The sequence below is a fragment of the Lagopus muta genome, chromosome 3 (genome assembly GCF_023343835.1).
Source record: "Lagopus muta isolate bLagMut1 chromosome 3, bLagMut1 primary, whole genome shotgun sequence".
NCBI lineage: Eukaryota > Metazoa > Chordata > Aves > Galliformes > Phasianidae > Lagopus > Lagopus muta.
In genome coordinates this window covers 42,791,949-42,816,275 of record NC_064435.1, presented here as the reverse complement: position 1 = coordinate 42,816,275, position 24,327 = coordinate 42,791,949, and the positions used below count along the sequence as shown (strand labels likewise).

Below are 24,327 nucleotides of genomic sequence, written 5' to 3'. Positions count from 1 at the left end.
GCCACATGATTGCTGAAAAGATTAAAAGCAAGAGGAACCAGCAGGGACACAGAACTAAGAGACCAACTTGTCTTTACCAGTGTAGCTATAAGAAAGCTCATCCCTGCTATCCTTCCTACAGCCATAAACATGGGAAACATAGAAATGCACATACAAGATATAGATGAGTCTTTTGGCATACGTGCAACCCTAAGCACTACCAGGAAGAACATAACTGGACATTCAGAATTCCTGCCTTAATCCCTAATAAAAATCTATTACAATATTGTATCTATAATATTACAATCTATTACAATAGATTGTGGACTACTGAAGGAAATATATAATGAGATCTCAGACAATCTTTTGTCCAAGGTAGTAATGTGCACTAGAATATCTTTCCTATCAGAAGTCGAGAAAACTCAAGCACTGGCTAAAATGCTCACTAAAAGAATTTTAACATCAAACTAAGCTCACCAAATAAACAGCCTTCCCCCTACACTTCCTTATTTAAAGCTTAGAATCAGACAGCTATGAGAAGTTCCCCCCTTACACTTCAAGGGCAAAAAAATGATTTGGCTAAAAAGTAACCACAGCTATCTTGAAAGGACACCTGTTCCTTGAGCTATATACTACTACTTCCACCAAGACAGCATTAATTCACATAACATTTTTAGAGCACCACAAAAAAAAAAAAAAAGAGGTGCTATGTTAAACAAAACTTGCCTACACAAAATGTGTTTGTTAAATTCAATAGCAACCATCACCAACAAACATGGCAGTTAAAAAAACATACTGCTGCTTTGAGAATAAGTATGAAGGTATAAAATCTACAATACACCTTGTAATAGCCCTTATTACTTTCAAGAAAGAAAGCTTGGGATTTTGTTTTTGTCTAAAGTCAAAATTTAACTGGAAAAATGAAGTTGCTCTCTCAATATATATTTTTTTAAATTATTTATCATTCAATAACAAGAGTAGTTTATTATGAACATCTATACTACTACACTTAGAAGCACTCTTAACTTGCACTCAGGATTCCCTAACATCACTACTTGCTTATGTTGATGTAGCCAAAAATATCCTTGCAACCCATCAAGTCATTCAGGGGCAGAAGTTCATCAGTCAATTAGTACTGACCAGTACTTAGCACAGAGGGCCACTGCATCTATCCTGTATGTTTGTGGGCTTCTGTTTGAAATTAGCTGATCTCCTTGGGCTCAGCAACAGCAAGAAGCAAATGGTTCAATACCACCTGAATAGCCAAGCAGCAGTCTGTGCCTTCATCTCTCTTAATGTTTGAAGAATGAGCAACAAGTGCACAGCAGAAAGTCCAGCTTTGTTTTGACGAACAACTATTCTGAACATAGAGCAGGACTTTCTCTAAGGGAGAGCACTGATGAACATGCAGTCTTTGGTAAACTACAGAAACCCCAGACTACAGAGAAGAATCTATACTGTAACTGAACTAAGAACACAGAAGCAAACCAGTAAAGGACCTTCTCAATTAACAGAAGAGTTCAAGAACCAACATAAGTGTACTAATGACGTGCATGAATACAAAAGCTTATATTACAAATTCAGTGAAGTCATCACCAGGTAAAGGAATAAGTACTAATAAGAAAACTACACCCTATTTCCTTCCCTATTAAGAAAATTAGTGCTTAAAACTGAAGTCAGCAAAACAATCATAAATAGTAAAACAGTCATTGGAGGCAGGTGCACATGCACACAATCTGCTATACTATACGTTGTCTCTCTCTCTCTCTCTCTCTCCATTGGCAATGAAAAACACCATGGAAAAATGCTAATGGCTGGCCAAACCTACTATCACATAGCAATACAAAAACCTTTACTGTTTCCAGAATCTCATATATGGGATACAGTTAGCAGAATTCATACAACAGTGATTGTGCAGACTGCAACAGGCACACTTTCCTGTCACTGACATCCTTGTACTTGGAAGATAAGTGAAACTATTTACTATTGTGCAAACTCTACAACAACTTTACTGCACTTAACTAGTTCTCTGTCTGAAGAAAAAGTACTTATTACCAATCTGCCCACCCTCACACCCTCACATGCATACCAGCTTCCACCATGAGAAGTTGCTTACTGCACACAGCAATGCATTTTCCATGAAGCTGGCAGAAAAAGCCAGACTTGAAGTGAGTAACTGCAATCCAGCCAGCAGTGTGCTGAACACTGTGACCAGCACATATAGTAGGGTGGTCACAAACCTCACTGCACCCACTTCAGTGTATGAGTCCTCCCAGCCTGGGTAAGGCCTTCAGAAGGGTACTTTTCACTATCAGTTTGGCAGCTTAGAGAGAACAGTAAGGATGTCTTTTCCCAAACGTTCCTCCTGACAATCTCACACCTGTGCTTAAGAAATGAAAACTGGATCACAGTGATTTAGATAAAAACAAGCATGTTTGTTTGTTTATACAACTACTCTATAGAACCTACAGAACACCTATCACAGAAATATCAAGTCATGAGTTAATAAAATTTAAATAGTAGAGCTTTCCTACGCAAGCTTTCAGAGAAATACAGAAAAGCATTACCAGTATACCAACTAACAAGATCAAAGTCTTACAGCACATGGAGGGAATTTAAACTTTAGCCATAACCAACTCCTTAGAGAGTAAAAATAGGAGGAACAACAGTTCAGTTTATAGGCACTGATATGGCATAGGGATCTACACTTACACCGAAATACCGTGGATGAATGAGATTTGAAGGTTCCTTAACTGCTACAGTAGTCAGAACAAAAATAGTTACAACTGAGCAACAAGAAAACTGAAAGTCCTTCAGAATGATTGCTTCACTTAGAGCAGTATGCCTTGTTTTATTTTCTACTTTTTATCAAGGAACCAAAACAGATGTTTAATAATATTAGGAACTTCAAAACTTCAAGGCTCTCATCTTCTGCCTTTGTGGTTTTGTTTTTGTTTAATCTGTGCTGCATTCCACATAGCTCAGGAGTGCTAAGATCACAGAACCATAGAATGGCCTGGGTTAAAAAGGACCACAATGATCACCTAGTTTCAACCCCCTGCTATGTGCAAGGTCACCAATCACCAGACCAGGCTGCCCAGAGCCACATCCCTTGAATGCCTCCAGGGATGGGGCATCCACAGCCTCCTTGGACAACCTGTTCCAGTGCATCACCACCCTCTGTGTGAAAAACTTACTCCTAATATCTAATCTAAACCTCCCCTGTCTCAGATTAAAACCACTCCCCCTTGTCTATCACTATCCACCCTCGTAAACAGCTGTTCCCACTCCTGTTTATATACTCCCTACTTTAAAAAAATATATATATAAAAAGACAAAAAAAATTATAGTGAAGTAATGCTCAAATATGACTATTATGATTTCTAGGCTTGCCAGAAAATAAAGGTAAACTTTCACATATACTGGCTTTCAAGTTGTTGCTATTCACTTAAACAACAACACAAAACACCTATCTTCAGAGACAGCACAAGCCTCATCTTCTTGCTCTGTTTTCTCAACACAAGACACAAAGCTGAAGTCTCTCTGAGCTAAGCGTCTGCCAAAAACCTAATATGACAAAAACCACCGCACTGCTACACTGATGAGCAGTTCTGCAGTTCTTTTCTGATAAAGAATGGACTGAAAAGCATAGATTAGATTAAGTTAATACCTGTTTTACATATTAAAAAACCTGATTTTTTTTCTTTGAAACAGTCAATTCCTAGTTTTACTGGAATTCTATACAGCTGTTTTTATCTATGACATATAACCAGTTCAGTTCTCCCCTTCTGTCTGCACAGCCCCCACTCACAGGAGCATCAACAAAGAAGTACATATGACAAAACAAGAGGTGAAAGAATCATAGAATGGCTTGAGTTGGAAAGGACTCCAAGGGTCATCAAGTTCCAGCTCCCTTGCCTCTTGGCAGGGCTGTCAGCTGCTAGATCAAATACTAGACCAACTACCCAGGGCCCACCCAACCTGGCCTTAAACACTTCTAGAGATAGGGCATCCACAGTCTCCCTGAGTAACCCATCCCAGCAGCATCTCACCATTCTCTCAGTAAAGAGCTTCCCCACCAGCATCTACTCTAAATCTCCCTCCCTTTAGTTTTAAACCGTTTCCCCCTGTCCTACCACTATCTACCCGTGTAAACTCCTTCCAGAATGCTGGTTGTGACTTCAGCTGCAAGACCAGCCATGCTTTCCGAAGCTGGGTAGCAAGAAGGCACACAGCCAGAGCACCCGCTCCAAACATAAGGCAGACAGCAACTCGGACGAACACGCTTTAAAGATACCTTTTCCCTCGACCCTGCCGCCTTTTGCCATGCCTCCAAGAATAGCCTGACTTCCAAGGTTACACAGAGCAAAAAGAAAAAAAAAAAAAAAAAGCCCAACAAATGGAAGCAGCCCAGCCAAAGGGCAACCCGGCCAGCCCGGGACGCCCGGGCCCCGCGCCGGTAGCCCGGAGTAAGGCTGCTCCTCCCCGCCCTGCCCCTCGCCCCCGCGGGAGAAAGGGAGCGGCGGCGACTTCCCCACCCCCCCGGCCGGCACCGACCTTCCGAGGTGAGGCGGCAGAAGGGCTTCACCAGCTCGGCGAAGCTCAGGTTGTTCCTGCGGGTCAGCCGCTCCGCCTCCTCGCTGCACAACGCGGCCACCAAGGGCACGAACGAGTCCTGGATGAACTCCTGCACCGACTGCACGCACTGTGCCATCGCCGCCGCCGTCGGGGAGCCCAAGCAGGACCCGTCACCTCGTTCCGCCGAGCTCCGCTTCTCCTGCTGAGGCCGTAGCCGGCCGAACGCTCAGCAGGCGGCCCGCGCCGCCATGTCGCGCCTCGGGTAGCGCCCGTCCCGGCGGCCCCCGCGCTCGCTCATGTGATTGGCCGCGAGGGGCGGGGCCGAGGGGGAGGCGACGGTGGCCGCGGGGTGGCCGAGGCTCAGCCCCACACGACGGGGCTGTCGGAGCGCTCCGATGGGGCGGAAGCCGCCGGCGACCGCCGCTTTCTGGCAGGTAGCGACGGGATCTCGTGAGGCGGGTGGTAGTCGAGGCCGTGGTCGCGGTTACAAGCTGGAGGAGGTCAGGGAGCGCTTGAGCACCGTTCTCCTTATTCTGCGGTTTAAGTGTGTGATCTTTTAAAAACAAAAAGAAGATGAGGTTATTTCTGTTGATAGTACAGAATGAATCCATCCTGGTTGAAAACCCATTCCCAGCTCAGCTGCCCAGGGCCCCATTCAACCTGGCCTTGAGTGCCTCCAGGGATGGGGCACCACAGCTTCTCTGCGCAGCTGTGCCAGTACCTCACCACCCTGTGTGTAAAGGATTTCCTCCTTATATCTAACCTAAATCTCCTCCCTTTTAGTTTAAAGCCATTCCCTCTTGTCTTGTCACTATCAGACTATGTAAAAAGTCAGTCCCCCTCCAGCTTATGAGTTCCCCTCAAGTACGGAAGGCTGCAATGAGGTCTCTTCAGAGCTTTCTGTTCTCCAGACTAATCAACCCCATCTCCCTCACCCTGTGTTCATAGGAGAGATGCTCCAGTCCTCCAGTCATCTTCATGGCTCTCCTCTGGGCACTCTTCAACAGCTGATCCTGGAAATGCTATCCAAAAGCTACTCAAGATGGCACTAAAAATATTTTGGTTTTGATGGATACTAGAAAAAGTCAAAGGCCAACTTTCTGCAAATATTTATGGTTCGTCCATGTTTGGAAGCTCTCCAAAGAGATAGTCCAAAATAATGTTTCCAGAGATAAAATGGGACCTCCACCTGGCATGTGGAAACAACAGTGCATTTCCCCCATCCCACTTAATCCTGTGCTTTAGAACAGCACACAGACTACATCTGGTAGATTGATATGGAGCAAAGAAGTCCCAGTCCTAACCACAACTGATTTGACATTAAAAGCTATTTTTAAATATTGAACATCCTGGTGCCTTTTTAGCAGAGGTTCAGTTTCACTTCCCATGTTTTCCCATGGCTTAGAACCTTTGATTCAGCCTCTGACTTGTTTGCTCTACCAAAGAGACAGTAACACCCCCGACTTCAAGGAACACAGTAGCTCAGGGTGTTTGTATCTCAGATCTGTTTGCTAAAAATACCACTGTCAGAGGATTAAAATAACATCATTTACAAGGCAGAAGGTACATCTGAAGAAATGTAATATATCATCTTTAATTACTTCTATAATTCCCAAGCCTGTCAATTTGGGCGCAAAATTTTGCTTTTAAAGTCAGCCTACTAATATGTAGGATTAACAGTTGATAGAATTACAGAGGGATTGATAAGAAGTCATAATCATAATCCCAAATTCTAGCCATCTGGATTATTTAGCTGAAAATACTGCTTCTTTTGCAGAGGAGAAACAGAAGTGGAGTTATGTGGGAAAGAAGTGAGACTGTGTAATGTGATAGGGTGGGACAGGGATGTCTAGATAAGAGAATGAAAAAGTAAGAAAGGGTGTCTTGAATAAAGCAGAACAAAGAAAATCATGGAGACAAAAATATGTCCACTCTCTCAATTGTAAAAATAAAGAAGGCATTACTGAAAAAAACTGATCTTGAAAGTGCATAGGCTCTACTGCTGTTGCTTTGCTGCTGCAGGTTTGATTTTTCACTCCCTTCCACCCTGCCATGCCAGGTGTGGAAAATGGTACACTTTAGCATACTTGACAGAAGTCATTAGCAGGTGATTTTGCAAGCAAGTCCACATCAGGCAGCTAGACCAGTTGCTTAGGCTGTGGATTTGCTCCCTGCCAAAGCTGGGGCCACAGCCACTGCCCCAGCACCTACAGGTCTTTCACACACACATGGGCACATGGCTAGTGATGCAAAATCACATCCTCACATCGTAGGTTTAGAGATAGGACAAGAAAGGATGATATATGTCCTATGTGTATTTGGGTAAGAAACTGATACAGCTCATGCAAACATAAAGGTGAGACAGAGGAAGAGGTAAAGCTTGTTGTTAGTTTACTGGGGGGGGGGAGGGAGGCCTGGCTGGTTGGAGTTTGTTTTGTTTTTGCTTTATTTTGTCTTTTACTTCAAGACAAAGTAGAACTACAAACTTCAGCCAGTCTGGAGCAACCACTATCAATAAACCTGCTGCCAACTGGGAGAAATAATACTTCTATCGATGCATCTCAGTGGGGATAAATTTCAGAAACAGCCCTGCAGCTTCACTTTCTCTTTAGGAAGGTAGCAACATGCATATACAAGATCCTGGATTTGTGCCAGTCACACAAGGACAAAAATTAAGTTTGACACACTGTGTCTAGTACTGACATACAGCAGAAGATATAATTTCCTTGAGCTACATGCTGTAGCTTTTAATGTAGTCAGTTTTGATTGTGGTTTAAGACCAGATACTATATTTCTAGCATATGCATTGTTGCTACCCTAGTCCACAGGGAAGCCGAAAATTTTCATGTTATTTGTGTGTGCTTTCTGGAAGATTTGAGGTGCTGAACTTAAACATTTTTGCTATTCAGTTAAACTTCAGTATTCTGAGTAAGACAGCAATGTTCTTAGGACAGAGGAACTTGCAAAGGTTCCTTAACAGTAATCTTTCTCTGAAAAGAGAATAGTGTCTCACTATTGTTTTATTGAAACAGATTTTCTAGTTCTCCTTTTCTACGTATTTAAGTACTGTTGGAGGCATAAGGAGAAAATTAAAATGATTCGAACAGTAGATTCTCAGTTAACAATCAACTATTTCCTGGATCACATAGGGCATTTTTCCTAGGTATTTAGTTACATAAATAAAGCTCTGTGTACTGTAAAATCCTACAATAATAATAAATGCATCAGAACAATACTGGCAATTTTCTATTGTTCACCAGATATTACTCCTGGGGATAAAATCAATTTGAGATTTCCTGTGTTTTGTATGATAAGAATCTCCTGTCTGTCCACAAACAGATTACTTTTCACAGCATTACAAATCCATCAATCAATAAAATAGACCAAACCAAGCAAACATGTTAAACATACTTTTCCTCAAAAATAATATTAATAAAAAAATCTATACTTAAAGCAGTGGTGGAATTTTTAACTGCAAAATGTATCTTAATACACAGCAAGCAGTTAAACAGTCATAGAAAGGTCATCTCAATATTACTAGTATTTAATAGTCCTAACAGTCAGGCAGATGATTCATCTATCAGACCTCAGGCCAACTGAGGAGAAAGAAATACAAATTTAAACAAAGCAAAGAAAAAAAACAGCCTCTATTGTATGCAAAAAGATGGGACAAGTAATATTTTCAAGTAACCATTTTGTTATCTGAGTTTGCACCATTCCTTGACAGCACTCTGTTTAGATTCCTTGTGAGTGAAAATCATTACTTTTTTGGGGAAAAAAAAATATAGAAAAGAGAAAGAGAAACATGGAAATTTTTCAGATTAAGGTCATGATCCTATTTCTCTTGGGAAAAGTTCTTCTAAGTTCCGTGTTCTCTGCATTTTTTTGTGTCTAGAGAGTTTAGGGAGAGCTTGAAACAGTCCAAATAGCATGTAAAACCTTTGAGCTATGCCCTGTTTAATAATTCTTTCAACCCTAGTTGTAGCTGAATCAAATCAACAATAAAAGTAACTACAGGGCGTTCCTATTTATCTTCAGAGCCACCATGTGCATATCTACTTAAGGAGCGGATTCACAAAGGAATTCAAGCCAATCTTAGCCTCATTTACTGATTAAGAAAACAAAACAAAACAAAACTTTTTACCTCCATAAATCTGGCTCTGCTTCTCAAGTGGATGTACAGCGCACCATCGGCTGAAGAAAAGAACTAAGACATCTGAAAATTAACCCTGTTTTTAAAGTGTTCCAGCTTACCACTTGACCAGAGCTGCGCCAAACTGTGGCTGAGCAGTGGCTCAGAGCAGGAGCTGGGACCAGGTCTTGCAAAGGAAACCTGGGCTGTGAGCAACCTCAGCCATCTGCAGAAACAGCAGGGAGCTGATGAAACCTTACATGGCATGAAATGGGCATGCAGGGACAACATAGAGGACATAACTTTGTCACAGTTTCGGTTTGAATGAGAAGCAAGCATGCTTTGGGTTCGTGTGAAGGAATGATTTTAGATGTAACTGAACTATAAAGTGCTTTCTATGGGCGCAGTCATTACGTTCACTCAGCCCAGAAGGCAAAAAGTATCAGCTGATCCAGTCTACAAAATTCACTTCCAGGCTGCACTAATTGTAAATATAGACATAGCTATGCCTTCCATTCTGGGGTGACTTCAGTCATTTACTGCTGCCTGCACTGAAAGCACTGCTGCTGTTTGCTCAGCCAAAAAGCTGACAACAGAGAGGCAGTGTGTGTGTAATTCTGTTTATTAATATTTATCTTTCCCCATAAGTCTTCCTGCTGAATGAAGGAAATGTTACTTATATTGTTCTATACTATTCAAGTTCTGGAGATGCACTTTCACCTGAAGCATAAAGGAATTAACTCTGGTCTGAATTGTTTTGTCTCTGGTATTTGTCGGAATGTAGTTCTCAGCTTGGGAAGAGATGGAAGGCAGGGAGAAAGAGTAAATATCCTCTTTCAGCAGCTTTCAGATAGCATATTGCCTACAAGAGAGTCATCTACACTGTTAGGAACTAGAACTGAACAGATAATTATTATTTTTCTATTTGGGAAAGAAAGGAAACAGAGGAAGGAAAAGCGTGTTGGAGTCTGATAGTGCTGGCTCCTAAACTGGAAAAGCACGACCACAGGATATAATGTCTTTCTTCCACTTCTTGTTTTTGTAACAGACATGACAAGGTGAAGTCTGAAAGAAAACCAAGTGATTTGTTACATTTGTTACATTTATTCTTCAAATTGATCAAAAAAGTGCTGATCAGGCAATACTATATAAATAAAACAAAAGGAGGCATAGGAAGAAAAAGAAACAAAGAAACACCAAGAAAAACAAGAACAACAACAAAACGGCGTACAAAGCTGTATCTGGGCAGTACTGCCAGGAAAAAGCATTGGATCCAAATCTCCGATTAGATGAACAGGGCATAGTAATGGTTTCAGGTTAGAAAGATTAAACCTGATGGGAAGTCCTTGTGGCTGAGGTGGGAAGTTTGGTGGTTCTATATGGAAGCCCCAGATACAGTCTGCATCAGACAAAAGGAACTGAGAAAAGTACTAAAGAAGGTTTTTAAAGTTAGTTGGCTTTCAATAGATTATTTTTCTGTATGCTGACAACCAACAATAAATTTCAGGTACTGCTTTTTTTCATTACTACTTCATGAAAGAAGCATGGAAATTAAGTAATTTCATGAATTAACCAAAAGATTTTATCCTTTCTCTTAAAATGCTAACAATTAAAGTGTACGTAGCAGGATTTTCCCTAGTTCTTCAAGGCACAAGGGCATGTTAGAGATTACAGTTATTTTATAAAACCAATGTAATGGCTACACATGCTGTCACCTGGCAGTATGCATCTAACTGATCTTACTCAATTACTTAATTTTATGACTCACTTTAGCAAAGGTTAAGACATTAATGTTTTAGAAGGCTATGCTGAATAATATAATTGTTGGAGATTACTTTCTCATATAATAGCTTCATTAAAAGCAGGTAAATAGAGGAAGAGTCATCCCCTCAGGATGCTCACTGAAACTGAATAAATATCCTATTTCAAAGCAACAGCATTACTGTCTTATGTACGTATGTTTTCTAGTGTCTCCTGTTTTGAAGTGGGAAATACTTGCTTCATTTTGACCTGCATAAATGACAGTAAACTCAAGTGAGAAACTCCTCTACTATTTTAGCATTTTTAAGCATGACAGGGAACAAGAAGGAAAGGCAGCTCAGTGGGCTCTTTGTAAGCCTGTCAACAAATATTTGTACTTCGACAGTATTTTCAACTGCAAAACCATGGCTTATGTGTGGGTGGGAAAATGTGCTGTGGTTCAGAAGCAATATTCACTATATGCATGTGCAAGATATACAAAGGAAAATTTATTCCAGAGCCTTTGCTACGGAGCAATCTCTCTGTATCCAGTCCCATTCTGTTATCCCAGTTTCCTTAATGCACTTTTAGTCAGACAATCTGTGGTCATAGGCTGAGTAAAGTATTCTAGTCCTTGACTGAAGGGACTTCTGAAGCCACATTTAGGGATCAGGAGGGAACAATGTGCCGTGTTTTTTCATACAGCCCTGTGTTGTTATGATGTTTCCAGTTCTTCTCTGTCAAGGTGATGCTCACATACCTTCACAGGAAACTACATTCTGTAAATATCATGGCTTTGATAACCATTGTTGATGTGTCATCCTAGCAGGCAAATATCAGTATCTTCAAGATATTGCCTGCTAGAACCTTCTCATCCTTTCATTGTATTTGGCTACTTCTTACCCTTTTAGAACTAAAGTATATGAGCTTACATTTGGCTACTTCAGAAGGCATGATAGTTGAATGAGCCCAGTTTATCCTGGAAACCGGATTGATTCTGTAATGTCAGTTGTCATCACCATTTATTACTTCTTCTGCACTTTTGGCTCTGCAAAAACAGACCCAAAAAACCCCAAAACATTATTTTAATTTTTAAATTTGTTTCCAGATTATTCATGAAATTATTACCAGCTACTGGGTTTTTAAGGTTTTGATGCTATTTTGTAAGATCTGTAATATAACATTTTTTTCCAATGTGCCTTATTAACATTATACAATACTAATTCATTTTAGTTTGAAGACCACAAAGTATCAAGTTAAATACTGTTGCTAAGTGTATTACCTCAGCACAGTTGCAAACATCAATATATTTTTAAGTTCAGCAAAGAATAACCCGAGTTCAGCTGATGAGGCCTTTTTCCAAAACTCTTAGAGAGTGTTAATATGCTTTTATTGACTGAACTTCATCTTTTACATTTTATAAATTATGAGGTCAACCATGTTGTATGAGTTCAACTTTGCAGGATTTCCATTGTACGCTCAGCAAGGCAGAAAACTCCTCAGCTAGATCTTCTACAATTATTGACTGAAAGATATCTGTGCACTCTTGGTTTAGTATTTAGCTTGTAGACTGGCAAATTGTACAATATTCTGATCAGATATAAATACTTCATTTTCTCCTTACCAAATACCACTAAGCAGCTAACGACTGAACACATTTTGCATCATTAGCTTTCTTATGTTAACCTAGTACCAAGCATTTACTGATGTTTTCACTTATTTTCACAAAACCACAGGAGTCGCCATCACCTCTCTGCGCAGCTTTTTCCAGTGCTTCTTCACTCTAACAATAAAGAAGTTTATTGTGTTTACACTTTAGGTTTCCTTCTATTGTCTCTAGTTTTACTAGACTTGAATTTTCTTTGGCTTTGTTTGGGTGTTTTTTATTGTCATGTTTATGATTGCTATCTACTTTTAATTATTGGCATTCCTTCCTTTTCCAGAAAGAGCTTTTAATAAAACAGCATTTTTTAATATCTAAGATACTGTGGAACAATTACCATGTAATTGAATCTTCTGATATACATCCTAATTTTTGTTAAGACCATAATGTTTCTTGACCTTTTTTTTTTCTTTTCTTTTTTTTTTAATAGAAAACAAATCAGGCAGATGTAGAGAATTTATCTACATATGTGCCTATGTGTATCTCACTGTAAGGTAACTGTTGAATCACAGCCTGAAGCACTGATAGAGCACCTGAGGAAATGACCAGGTTAGTCCCAGGAGCACAGGTGAAGGCAATTCACCTGTGCAACCAGAAGGGGTGGAGCCTGGCTGCATTTCTCTTAGACCTCATTTAAGGGCTGACTGCCACTGGGGAAGGATCTCTTCCTGGAGATCTCCTTGGTGGAGTCTTTCTGTGTGAACCTGTAATCTTCTGATGTGTGTGAACAATCACCTTCCCTCCCTTTATAGCACCTTTCTATTGTGCCCTTCCATCATTAGACCTCTGGTATAGTACCTTTCCCATGATACTAATCTGTCCAATTGCTACACCCAGTAAATACAAACACATAAGTAATGCTTACTCATATATAATCACATATGTGTATGAAAGAGTGTGGCTGAGCCTGTGCTCTGTCTGCCTTTGTTTGACGTAATCAGTTGTGACCACTTTTCTTCAGGCAATCACAAGCTTCCAGCCTAGCAAATGTTCTACCTCTACCCACCACGCTCAGGTCTGTGTGTGTGGTACCTATTTTGTGCTGAAAAATTGTTGCTAGTAACTCCTGAAAACTCCAATGCTCCAATTACCACTGTCTTCATGGCACTTCTTCATATATCAGTGATTATAATGCCAGTTTTACTTTCACATAGCATTGACAGGCACTTAAGGGATTATTTGCTTTTTAAAAAAAATATATTTTGCTTTTAGCACTGATGACTAAATGCTTTCCATACATTATTCATATTTATATTACATCAAACTGTAAATTTGTGACATACTGGAAAAACTACAGTTTTGACCCCTGATTGATTTTTCTTTCATAGCTTTTGTTTCATTATCTTTCAGTGGTTAATGATACTTTATGGCATTATATTATTAATGTAGTGATACAAATTAAATTTGTATGTAACTGAAATCTAAATCTTAACCAAGTGGCACCAAAAGTAACACAACAATAGACAAGATAAGAATTCAACCTTGGTATTACAATTTTCCTCATGTTGCATTTGGTGCTAAAGATAAGCAGTAACTTACAAAAAAAAAAATTGATTGACTTGATTCCATCTGACAAGATTTCACATATGCTGGAACATATTTTGTTGCAGTTTCTGTAAAAATGGATACTGTTGTTTAGCTTTATTTAAAATTATTTTTTGTTTTACCTAAGATATTCTAAGATGTTCTTACATTTGCTTTTATTATTCATCAGCAGGTAACTTATGAGTAAAAAGTGCACAGGAAATATTGCTATCCTTCTGTTGTTATTACAAATTTGATTTGGCATGTTAATAACATGACTGTCAAAACTGTTTATATTTAAAAGTTCAGCAGAGATAATCATCACTATGGAGTTTGGGCTCAAAAAAGGGTGACATCTGCCTCCAGAAGCAAATCTGTGATGGAAATTTCCATGCAGATCACTTGACAGGAGATTACAAGTTTTACTGCAGGCCAGATACAAACTGAGAGATACAGAACATGCAGATGCTTTCATCTTGGGGTTACCAAATCTACTGTATTTCCTTCTCGCTTTCTTACTCAAAACCCACTCAAAAGTGGGTCATACCCAATTTTGCTTCAGTAAAAGCATTTAAGTAACAAAATATGCATTGGATTCTGAAAAGTATATACTGAGACACACACAGTTATTGGTCATTCTTAGTAATACTACATTCAAATTTTCCCAGTATTAAAGAAAAATATCTTTTCATAATAAATAATACACTGCCCCAAAGATATTGAAACACACCCTAACTGTACCTAACAGAGTAGGTGTAACCTTCAGTCAAACGAGAAAAACCTAGATAGATTCCAGCTCAACTACGTGCATCATCAAATGTATCATGACATTGCCAGTCCTTGTAGAAATAGTTGGCAATGCTACTTCTGTTCTTCAGGCGCTCACGTAATTGAGGACACTTAAAAGGAATGTATTCTTATTTCTACTCATCACAGGCAAATATAACCCAACAGTTTCTTTGGCAGGTTGCTTTGACAGCTGCATTAAGGCCTCTATGTGATGTTTGTTGGTTTGTTTTTTTTTTTACCTCTAGGTTTTCACTGGAACAAATAAAGCATAGAAATAAACTGGGTGGTTTATCTTCTATTGTTGAAATTGAAGTTCATCCTAATTGTTTTTACAGTCAGTAGAACAAATCACTGACTAATAACAACGGTCAGTGACAGCACTCAGGTGTAAGTGTTCTTTATCTTCCCTTACATCTTTTACATTACCTTTATTTTCTTGCTACTCACAGTTTAGGGGGAGGGCTAACAAACTGCCAAGGATGGTCTGTATGTTTTGAGACATTAAAAGGGGAAAGCTCTCACACAGCAAGTGTAGTCTTTCTATAGAGTACTTAGAGAACACAAAGAAACTTTTTCAACCCTATCTAAAGTACAGAACTAATCCAAGTTAAAACCTGCCTGCAGGCAAATCGTGTAACAATTCAGAGTTTATCCTTGGACAGAGAGCATGTTGGGTCTTGGCTGTACTCTCCTTGCACTTTGTGCAATAATTTGTGCTCCTGCAAAAATACACCACCTGTCTGACTGGGGATTTAGTTGTCTTTTACAGAGTTCAATGGGGCTATCCAAAGAAGGCTTCCAAAGAAGATATCACACCTAGAACCCTATTGTAATGGATCACAGGCTGTTTGGCATGTTGGAAATTGGCAGAAAAGCTTTGGCAAGCTGTTTCATAGTGGAAAGAAGGTTTTGCTTCCAACTCCAGTCCTCTGCTGGAGTTACTGTCTGCACAGTAATGGGGGAATGCAGACCTTTGACTTAGCAGCTCTGGTGCAAAGGTTAAAACATTCACCTTTGCTAAAGGTTAAAGCTGAAATATTTTTCTGGCAATGCAGGTGGATTTGCACTAAAACATCAAAGAAAGAGAAGTACTTGATTCCTTTGCTGCTCTGCAGGTTGGGAAGAGGAGACAGAAAAGGTGGGTGGCTTTCCATGAGGTGTAGCAAAGAAGGGTGAGAACTGCAGCATCCAAAATTGACTCAACGTAACAACTGGTGGTGGTGGAGTGACTGGCAAATGACCACAGTGATTTATGTGGATTAAGTGTCTCTCTTCTGTAAGATACTGCATTTAAATTGCTAAGCAGAAGTGCCTAAACAGATGTTCCCACTTGTTACCTATTTCAGTGCAATTCCAACAGCTTACTTATATGAAGTTTTGTGTGGCTGGACTTGCAAACAAGTTTTGCTCCTGCCATGTTTCCTTCAGGATAGTAATATATAGCAGAGGGGCACACATGCAGGTTTATCAGAGGTGTAAGGACTTTTGCCACCACCCAGTTTGTCTGTGCCTGTCATCCCCACACTCATCCTGGCTGAGTAACATGCTCACTGCTGGCTCTATGCAGTCTGGCATAGCAGCTTCTTCAGCCCCACCAGTTGGGCAACTGGCAGTCAGTATACATCCTTGCCTTGTTAACCTTAAGCTGCGTCTGTAGCTGAGACCCTTCTGTTTCCTGTCCTGACTGGGCAGGAAATTAACGTGGTTTTGTTTCTTTCTACATAGAGATTCTGTCCCTCCTGTATTTCTGCAAGTTGAAAGAACAATACGTGGTCTTGATCTTACTGCCAAGCTTGTTGCCTTTCTGAAGGAATCCCAGCTGTTGATGTTGCCAAGAAAATGACAAAGATACATGAAAATTGCACAGAATGTGGAGCATGGGTAGAAGACTTACATTTCTGATTCTTGCTAGACTTATCAAGTTCCAAATCTAAAACTGCTCCAAAATATCCTGCTGGTGCCACTGCAAAAATTAAGCTCGAGTCTAAGCCCATGCAAAGGAATCTTCATGACTGTACATTGGCTTGGCTGGAGAAATAGCAAATGGCCCAATTGTAAGCTTCTTGGCTACACCCAGACTTATTAAACTTCATAAATATATAAAATTGAGTAATTTTTTTTATTCCCACTATTTGGTAAGTTTATATAAAGCCTTTGAAACTTCACTTACTCATGCAAATGTTTAAAATGCAGCTGTTCAAACTGGAACGCGTACATTCATCAAAACAAGGTACAGAGCAAATGGTAAAGAAGACATTGTGGTGGAGGACAGGGCATACATCAATAGGAAAACAGTTAATTAAGATTTAATTCATATATATTTACTTGAACATGTATTTAAAGCCAAGTATTTCCTCCCATATCTTTGAATACATATTTGTGTCTTTCTGTTTAATGAACTTTTCAGTCCTCTCACTTCCCCATACTTTTATACACGTTATTTTTTTTTGTGCTGCTTATGAGCTTATGTGCTGACTCCTTATTTTTCCTCTGTATTCACATCCGTATTTTATCATTTTGTTTGTCTGGCTAGCTGCAAAGCAATACTCTCCAATCTTGCTAGTCTGTCAGCAGTGTGAAAATACCATGAAATGTAAACCACCAGCAAATGTGTGAACTACTGGAACTACTGAAAGCTGCTGTTTGCTGAGTTGTGAACTACAGAGAGCATAAAAGCAGCAAAATTTTTTTGTTGTTAACACTGTTGATTCTTTCCTTTTTTTTTTTTTTAATTTGTTTGTTTTTTGTTCTTGCCATGGATTTTGTAGGGGGTAAGATTTGCTTAAAAATAACAGTGAATTGCGTAAACACCTTGATATTAACAGTAGTTAAATATTGACTTCAATTTCAATATTTTAAAAATCATGTTTCACAGAATGTATCTTTGTATATTGTTCCTGATATTTGGCAGATCGCTCTTGGCAAATGCTCCTGTTGTGCCTCAATCACATCAATGCACAGATTGCTGTGTTGCCATAAAACTAATTTCATTTGCAATTTCCACATGGGGTGAGGAAATTGCAATTAAGTGACTGAGACACGAGCGTGTTTCATTCTGCTGCATCTGCAGTCAGGATGATTGTCTGTATTGGAGTGACAGTACAGACACATGGGTCAGTATTATTTGAAATTTCTTTACCAAGATTCAACAAGTCTGTTAATCAATGTTTAAAATATGACTATAGAATAACATTAATATATTATACTTAATGTTTATTATCTCTCTTCTGCTGCTCAGAGGACTAACTGGCGTTCATCAGGGATTGGTGAGCAATTTCTTGTGCATTACTTGTTATATACATTCATATATATATATATATATATATATATATATATATATATATATATATATGGATAGATAGATATTTGTCAGCAATTATCCTTTTCCCTTTCTCTATCTTAGTAAATAGCTCTATTTTCAATTCTCTCCCCATCTCCCTGGGAACACAGTGGAGCAAACAAACAACTGTGTGGTGCTGAACTGCTGCTGGGTTAAACCACAGCACTCATGACTGTGCTTCACAAGATCTGTCATGCACAGGTTACAGGAAATGGGATAGCTTGCAGCAGCAACACAAAACCCAAATCTTATCTTCAATGAATCTGTGAAATGTTTTGCTGCTGACTTCACTGAGGTCAGAAGTGGACTGCCTAATTGGGAAACTTGTTTTTAACAGTCATCTAGATTTTCACCATTAAAAACAGGGGAAGATGTGAGCTTGGAGGATCTACTCCTCAAACGAGAAATGTATCCTTACAACCTCCAAAATTTCATTCTGCAATATTAAGGGCCAATGTAAGGAACAAACAAATTCACTACAAAATAATAATTATTTCATTCCCTTTGATTTCATAAGCTCAATGCTCCTGTTGGATAGTATATTTGAGTAATGATTGAGGAATTGTGCCAGTAGTAGAAGGAAGCACATATTCTTCCCTAGTTACAGCTGTAATGTTGATATAAGGCTTTTAACCAATGGTCCAGACAATGTGTGAATGAGTCATAGGTATAAAACATAACAAGCTACTACTTCTCATTTCTTAGCTATGTCTGAGTGAAATGAGAGTTCATGTGAGAACTTGTAAACAATAATAGGAAAATATGGACCTGTATAGAAGCTTAGAAATTCTGTACCAAGATTATGACATTGCAAAGTGTGTTTGTTAACCCAACATAGTAAAGCTAAACTGGTTGAATAATTATCTGATTTTTATTTTTTAATTAAAACTTGTTAGTGTTTTGTAGATTTCAATATCAATCTAGTACTAATATTTTAAAATCATAATGCTCAAGTAGTACTTAAAATGGAGCTATTTTTGGCAGTAATTACATTTTTCGATAGAACTTAGCTCCATGTGGCCTCTTTGTAGAAAAAATAGTATTTTGTTAAGTTAGCAGCTTTTTGCTATCTTTCTTGGGGGAAAAGTATGATTGTTTAAAAAAAAAAATCCTCAAAAGTATTATTTTCAGAATGAACAGGACAATAATCTAAATATAGTCTAAATAATAATATTATAATAATAATCTAAATATATGCTGACTTGCTGGCATACATAAGCAAGGCTGACCTTTTGCTAGCACAGCATATGTCACATCTATATGCATGTTAAACACTTATGCTATGTTTTGGCTATATAAAAGAAGTTTATCGTATCTGGCCAAAGAAGCCAGAATACTTTTTCAAATTACTTGTACTATTAAAGACCTATCAGTTACATCTGCAGCTACTAACAATCTTGTATCTCTTATTACCAGATATTCCTGTCATTTTTGCCAGTGCAGATGAGGATGACCTGTTGGATCATTGTCTCACTTACTACAGACTAGAAAGGATATGGTAAGGTGCATAAATACATTGAGTATTCACAGACAAATTCTGTGATTCTGTGATTCTGTGATATCTAGAGGTCTCTTCTAAGCCCTACAATTGTCTGCTTTTAAGTCATGCGTGTGCTATTTCTTTACACTGAAATAACTCAGATTCATGTGCCGCCTTTGCTGCGTATTCTAATTTGGGTTTTTGTGTTATGCACAGTCAACAAATGTACAGTTGGAAAAGTAGAATGGCTAGGATATTACTTCATAGGTGAAAATATTATTATGGTGGAAAAGAGACAATCAAAAATGAAATGCTCACCCATATCCAAAGAGCTAGACTCACAGTGGAAAACTCCAAAAAGGAGGGATCTCTAGAAAGGCAGCCTTCCCTGGTGGCAGTCAGCCCTTAAATGGGGTCTAGCCTTCCTCCACCCCTTGTAAGTCACACAGGTGAATCACCTGGTCTAGTAAAATAGCACTAGTACTAGATACAGGTCTAGTAAAAATCACCTGTGCTCCCAAAGCTGACCCAGTCCTTACCTCAGGTGATCAATCAGTGCTTCAGGCCATGACTCAAAACAGTTCCCATACATGTTATTATTTGAGAATTGCTTATACATGCAGCCTCATACAGGAGTCTTTCATAGATTTGTTTGGGGTTTTTTTTGTTGGTTTTTTTTTTGAGTGTATGTTTTATTTGTAGTTGTTTTATTTGTTTTGTTTTTTAGGCTAAGATAACTTCACATAGGTGGCTTAATTCTGAATGTCTACAAAAGCTGAAAGGTCTTACTGTGATCCTCTTTGTACAGTTGAAGCCCACTGAGTGTGCAGAATCAGATCTCAACAGGTATATGGGTTATTTGTTATTAATTTATTATTGGGATGATAAACAAATGGGTGATAAAGGAATAAGCAAATAGTTTGAATGACAAACAGATTTTATTTCCGATAAAACAAAAGCAGAATTTGCAAGTCCAATCTCTTTGCTAGTCAAAGTGAATATATTAACCATAAAATATACATAGACTAACAATACTTGGGATGTGGGCAGATACAAATTCATAGCTGGGATTAGCATAATCCCTACATTTATGTTCAACATTCATAAATATTGTGTATACACATAATATATGTGTATATAATATACACATAAATAATATGTGTATATATTTATATATATTTTCATGTGGAAAAGCACCAAGAAAATGGTGTTTGAGTGGAGGGCAGAGGTTATGAACCATCTTCATAATTTGAATTTATAACTCATGCACAGAATGGAAACAGAACCATATATGATAGCACTTTATTGATTCATTAATATTTATTTATATACACAGTAATATACTATGCATCAACAAATTGGACTCTTTAATAAATAGTATTAACATTGCTTGTTTTTGCATAATCAGTTAATGTTTCTGCATTTGACATTCTCATTTATTTCATTTATTTCATGTTGCATAATGACTTATCTTGTTCTGTGCTGCAGTGTTTACTCCTAAGAAGTAGAAAGTTAAACAGTAAACTTTGTTAAACAGTATTTTGTTGCCCAGTAGCTCAAGTAATCAAAGTGAAATCTATTAACAATTAATTAGTATCTTAATATTCAATTAAATACCCTTTTTTTTCTTTTGGGGGGCATAAACATTACTGCAGAAGTTATTATTGCAGAAGTTCCAGACAGATAATTCTTAAAGTATGTGCATGTGAATCCTGTAAATAGCACATAAGGAGCACTGAATAACAGCAGAAGCACGTGATTTGTAGGTAAATATGGACAATAAAATTTAGCCTTTTGCAATTAATGGGGTGTTGACAATCTGATCAGACTTTTTTTTCTTAAGCATAGTTCTAGTTTTATATAAAACTTTTAAATTAAATTGAAATTTAATTCAAATCTCCCATATCCTGTAACAATAAAAGCAAATACTATCAGTTTCTCTACAAAAAAAAACAAAGGTCATGAACTCTGATAGTCCAGTATATAAATAAACTGGCTTTTATAGCATCCTCTCCCATTTGATTGCAGCTCCATTCCAGGAGCATGCTGCTCTAATGAATATCCATAATGACAAAATAGCGCTGAAGGCAGGTGACAAAGCACTAAACAAATTGGAACAAAAAAATCATAGGCTCACAGAATGGCCCAGGTTGGGAAGGGACCTCAAGGATCATGAATCTCCAACCCCCCTGCCACAGGCAGGGCCATCAAGCTCCACACTGAATACTAGACCAGGCTGCCCAGGTCTAATAAAATAAAAAAAAAAGCAGTATCAGGCATGGTGGCTGCTGTCAAGAGTAGTATTACTGACCTCATAAGAAAGCACCTGAGTTTCCACTTACAATGTATGCAAGACAGGGCTCAGAGTTAACCAGGTTTGTAAGTGAAATCCATCTTTTAAAAAAAAACAACAAAAAATGAAGTAATATTCACTTGGTATTTTTTCTATTTATTTGTGGGAACATCTGAGAAATTAAATTTCTGTCCTAGAAGCAAAATGAAGAAATAGATTGATCCAAATGATTGCACTTCTGGTTTCCTGCACACCTAAAACAAAACAAAAAAAAATAAAAACAAAAACATTGAGAACTTTTTGTATATAGGAATAAAGTAAGCACTGGTGAAGAATTCCTCTTAGTTCTATCAATGGCTGCAGGCATTCCTTGTAGGTAGTACACCTGGCAAAAGCAACACAGTTTTCTCTTTCCTCTTCTGCTTATGTGTCTCCGATGGCTCCAACAGAACTTTATGTAGCTGCCCACTGTACACTGAGTAGGAGGTGCACTCTTCTTGCATCAGCAGCAGTGAGGAAAGCTACCAAAATAATAGTTGTACAAAGCAGCTACTGTACAAAAAGTAGTTATACAAAGTTGTACAACAGCTGTGCAAAAAATGATCTAAAATGTCTTTCAGTGACAGTTGCCCCCAGAAAACTGCAAAATTTGATGACCAATTCTACAAGTTGTCACCTTTGAGATTTCATTTCACAAGCACTTTTCATTATGAGGAATAAAAAACTGGCAAGACCATTGATTTCATCTAAAATTTGATTTAAAATGCTTTGCTTCAAATAAATGTGTTTCATGATGTTCAACTGCCTGATTTCTTTTTACATGTTGTCGATGTCAATGGCAAAAACTGCCTAAGATTTACCATGCTGGTTCCGTCGCTATATATTGCTCCATGGCATACTAGTTGTCAACTCCAAGGTCACAGCTTTATTAAAGGATCAAGATTTACAATAATGTTAGCTCCAGCATGAATGCCTTCACACACATCTTCCCCTACTTTACTTCTCTGAGGTCACCAGCCCAATTTCTATCCCTGCCAAAGCTACTAATCCATAAATACTGCAGTCTTCTGAACAAAGTTCAAATGGACCTATCATCATCTTTGAGTAATAAATCTTTACTTTTGTTTAACACCTGCCATCAGAGAATGCAAGCCTCTTTACTTGCAGTAATTAATTTACCTTCACCACAGCCTTATTTGGTGATTAAAAACTGCTCCCCTTTTAGAGACTGAGGAACTGAGGCGCGATGACATGCTTGACTGCAGTCCAATAGGAAGACTGAGAAGACTTGGGAGCCTGTGTCTACACATAAGTCTTGAATGCTGAAGCTGAAAGCTGTGCTATATCCCTCCCAGTCCTGTAGTGTCTAAACTGAGGCCTCTGTAACTCTCCTCTTAGTATAGTTTCATGGCATTGATGTGGCAAACCTGAAGTTGGCCATATGGGAGTGTATAGTCCTAACTGATGCACGTAAACATAAAAAAGTGTTCTGCAGACACTTTACCACTCAAGGTGTGGTTGGGTATATTCTGGCTGTGCTTGTAGATTTGAAGGAGTTACTGCTTCCAACCACAGTTCATCACCTTTTATGCCTTCTCAGATTCACAGGCCTGGCTTCCTACTTCGTTTCAGACAAGACCAGTTAATTACTTCAAGCAGCAGTTCTTTGCCAGCTGATGAAAAGCTCAGCTAACTCATAGCAGCCTCCAACAGATGAGTACACGACAGCAGTTACCTCAGGTGCCAGAAGAGTCCCAGGTACAAAAATATACCTCATCTCAGTGACTAAGCTTCCCAGCTCTGTCCTCTCCTGTGAGTCCTATGCACAAGGAGTCCTGCTGTTGGCACTGGACTTTCTCCTGAGCTGAAACACGTGCAGTAAATATCCCAGCCCAGATGACTTTGCTCTTAAATTGCTTATAAGAGTGGATGAACTTCACAACTCCTAGTATATAAAGGCCTTCAAATCTTGCTGTGGTATGATTGATATGATCTAAAAAGGAAGTATTTGGGACAGTTTTTAGCATTATCTGGGTCTTAGCTTTTGTTTGGAAGGACAGCAGCATTTTTAGTTAGTCATAACTGAGATCCTGAATAAGAAAACAGAGCCAGCATCCTTCACAAGATCACAGAATAGTTCATCCTCTACCCTCATCTAAAGTGAGACATGAACTTTAGCTTCACTTCCTTTTCTCTCTTTCCTCTCCAAAGTATGGGACCAAATAATGGGGGCATTGCCTTGCTGCTGATCCCTAGCAGATACTGATACAGATACAGCAGCCCTGAGGAATAGCTGAAGCCTAGTTTTGAAATCCTGGTGGCTGAAGGAGTAAGTGAACCACAAGGCTTAATGTTTTGTATTTTCTCTTCCCTGAAAACATAATTTCAGGCTACAGAGAGTTTCCTACCTAGCAATCTCCTCTAGACATCTGCTTGTGGTATAGACAGTTGCATTCCCAAAGAGGAAAGAAATCTGAAAGTGAAGGAACCATTTATCTTCAGCCTATGGCACACATTTTTGATATGAGAGGAAAGACCAGGCCCGAGCTGAATCTTAGTTTTATTATGAACCAATATAATTTCCACAAATTAATATACTTTGAAACAAACACAGTCTCTGTGAGTTGGTTTCTTTTAAAAGTATTGCCAGCATTTTCTTTGTTGTTCATCTGCCAAGAGTTACATTTGAGGCAGTCAGTGCTAGATGGGCTAAGCAAGTCCAAATTCTTCTCTACCTAGAGAGATTTGTTGGCATAACTACATTAACATAGTGGTCTTCTTACAATTCCTTATTCTGGAAGAAAAGTGC

The 24,327-nt window shown here is 38.7% G+C and overlaps 2 protein-coding genes across 10 annotated transcripts in view; one reads left to right on the top strand and one right to left on the bottom strand.

The window, feature by feature from the left end:
- Window positions 1-4,824, bottom strand: part of TRAPPC8 (trafficking protein particle complex subunit 8) — a 49,081-nt gene extending 44,257 nt beyond the window's left edge. For all 4 annotated transcript variants that reach the window (XM_048938498.1, XM_048938499.1, XM_048938500.1 and 1 more), the window contains exon 1: window positions 4,537-4,824. In XM_048938498.1, coding sequence (XP_048794455.1) covers window positions 4,537-4,693 — 157 coding nt within the window. In that variant the 5' untranslated portion in view covers window positions 4,694-4,824. The remainder of the gene's footprint in view (window positions 1-4,536) is intronic.
- A 59-nt stretch (window positions 4,825-4,883) lies between these two features.
- Window positions 4,884-24,327, top strand: part of RNF138 (ring finger protein 138) — a 29,840-nt gene continuing 10,396 nt past the window's right edge. Inside the window, exons 1-7 of one of the 6 annotated variants that reach the window (XM_048938508.1) lie at window positions 4,895-4,991; window positions 12,523-12,641; window positions 14,651-14,792; window positions 15,461-15,543; window positions 17,644-17,671; window positions 19,162-19,243; window positions 19,953-20,071. In XM_048938508.1, coding sequence (XP_048794465.1) covers window positions 19,241-19,243; window positions 19,953-20,071 — 122 coding nt within the window. In that variant the 5' untranslated portion in view covers window positions 4,895-4,991; window positions 12,523-12,641; window positions 14,651-14,792; ... (1 more) ...; window positions 17,644-17,671; window positions 19,162-19,240. Of the gene's footprint in view, window positions 4,992-12,522; window positions 12,642-14,650; window positions 14,793-15,460; window positions 15,544-17,643; window positions 17,672-19,161; window positions 19,244-19,952; window positions 20,072-23,118; window positions 23,277-24,327 lie in introns of those variants that run through there. The other 5 variants (XM_048938503.1, XM_048938502.1, XM_048938504.1 and 2 more) reach the window with 5 other exon arrangements.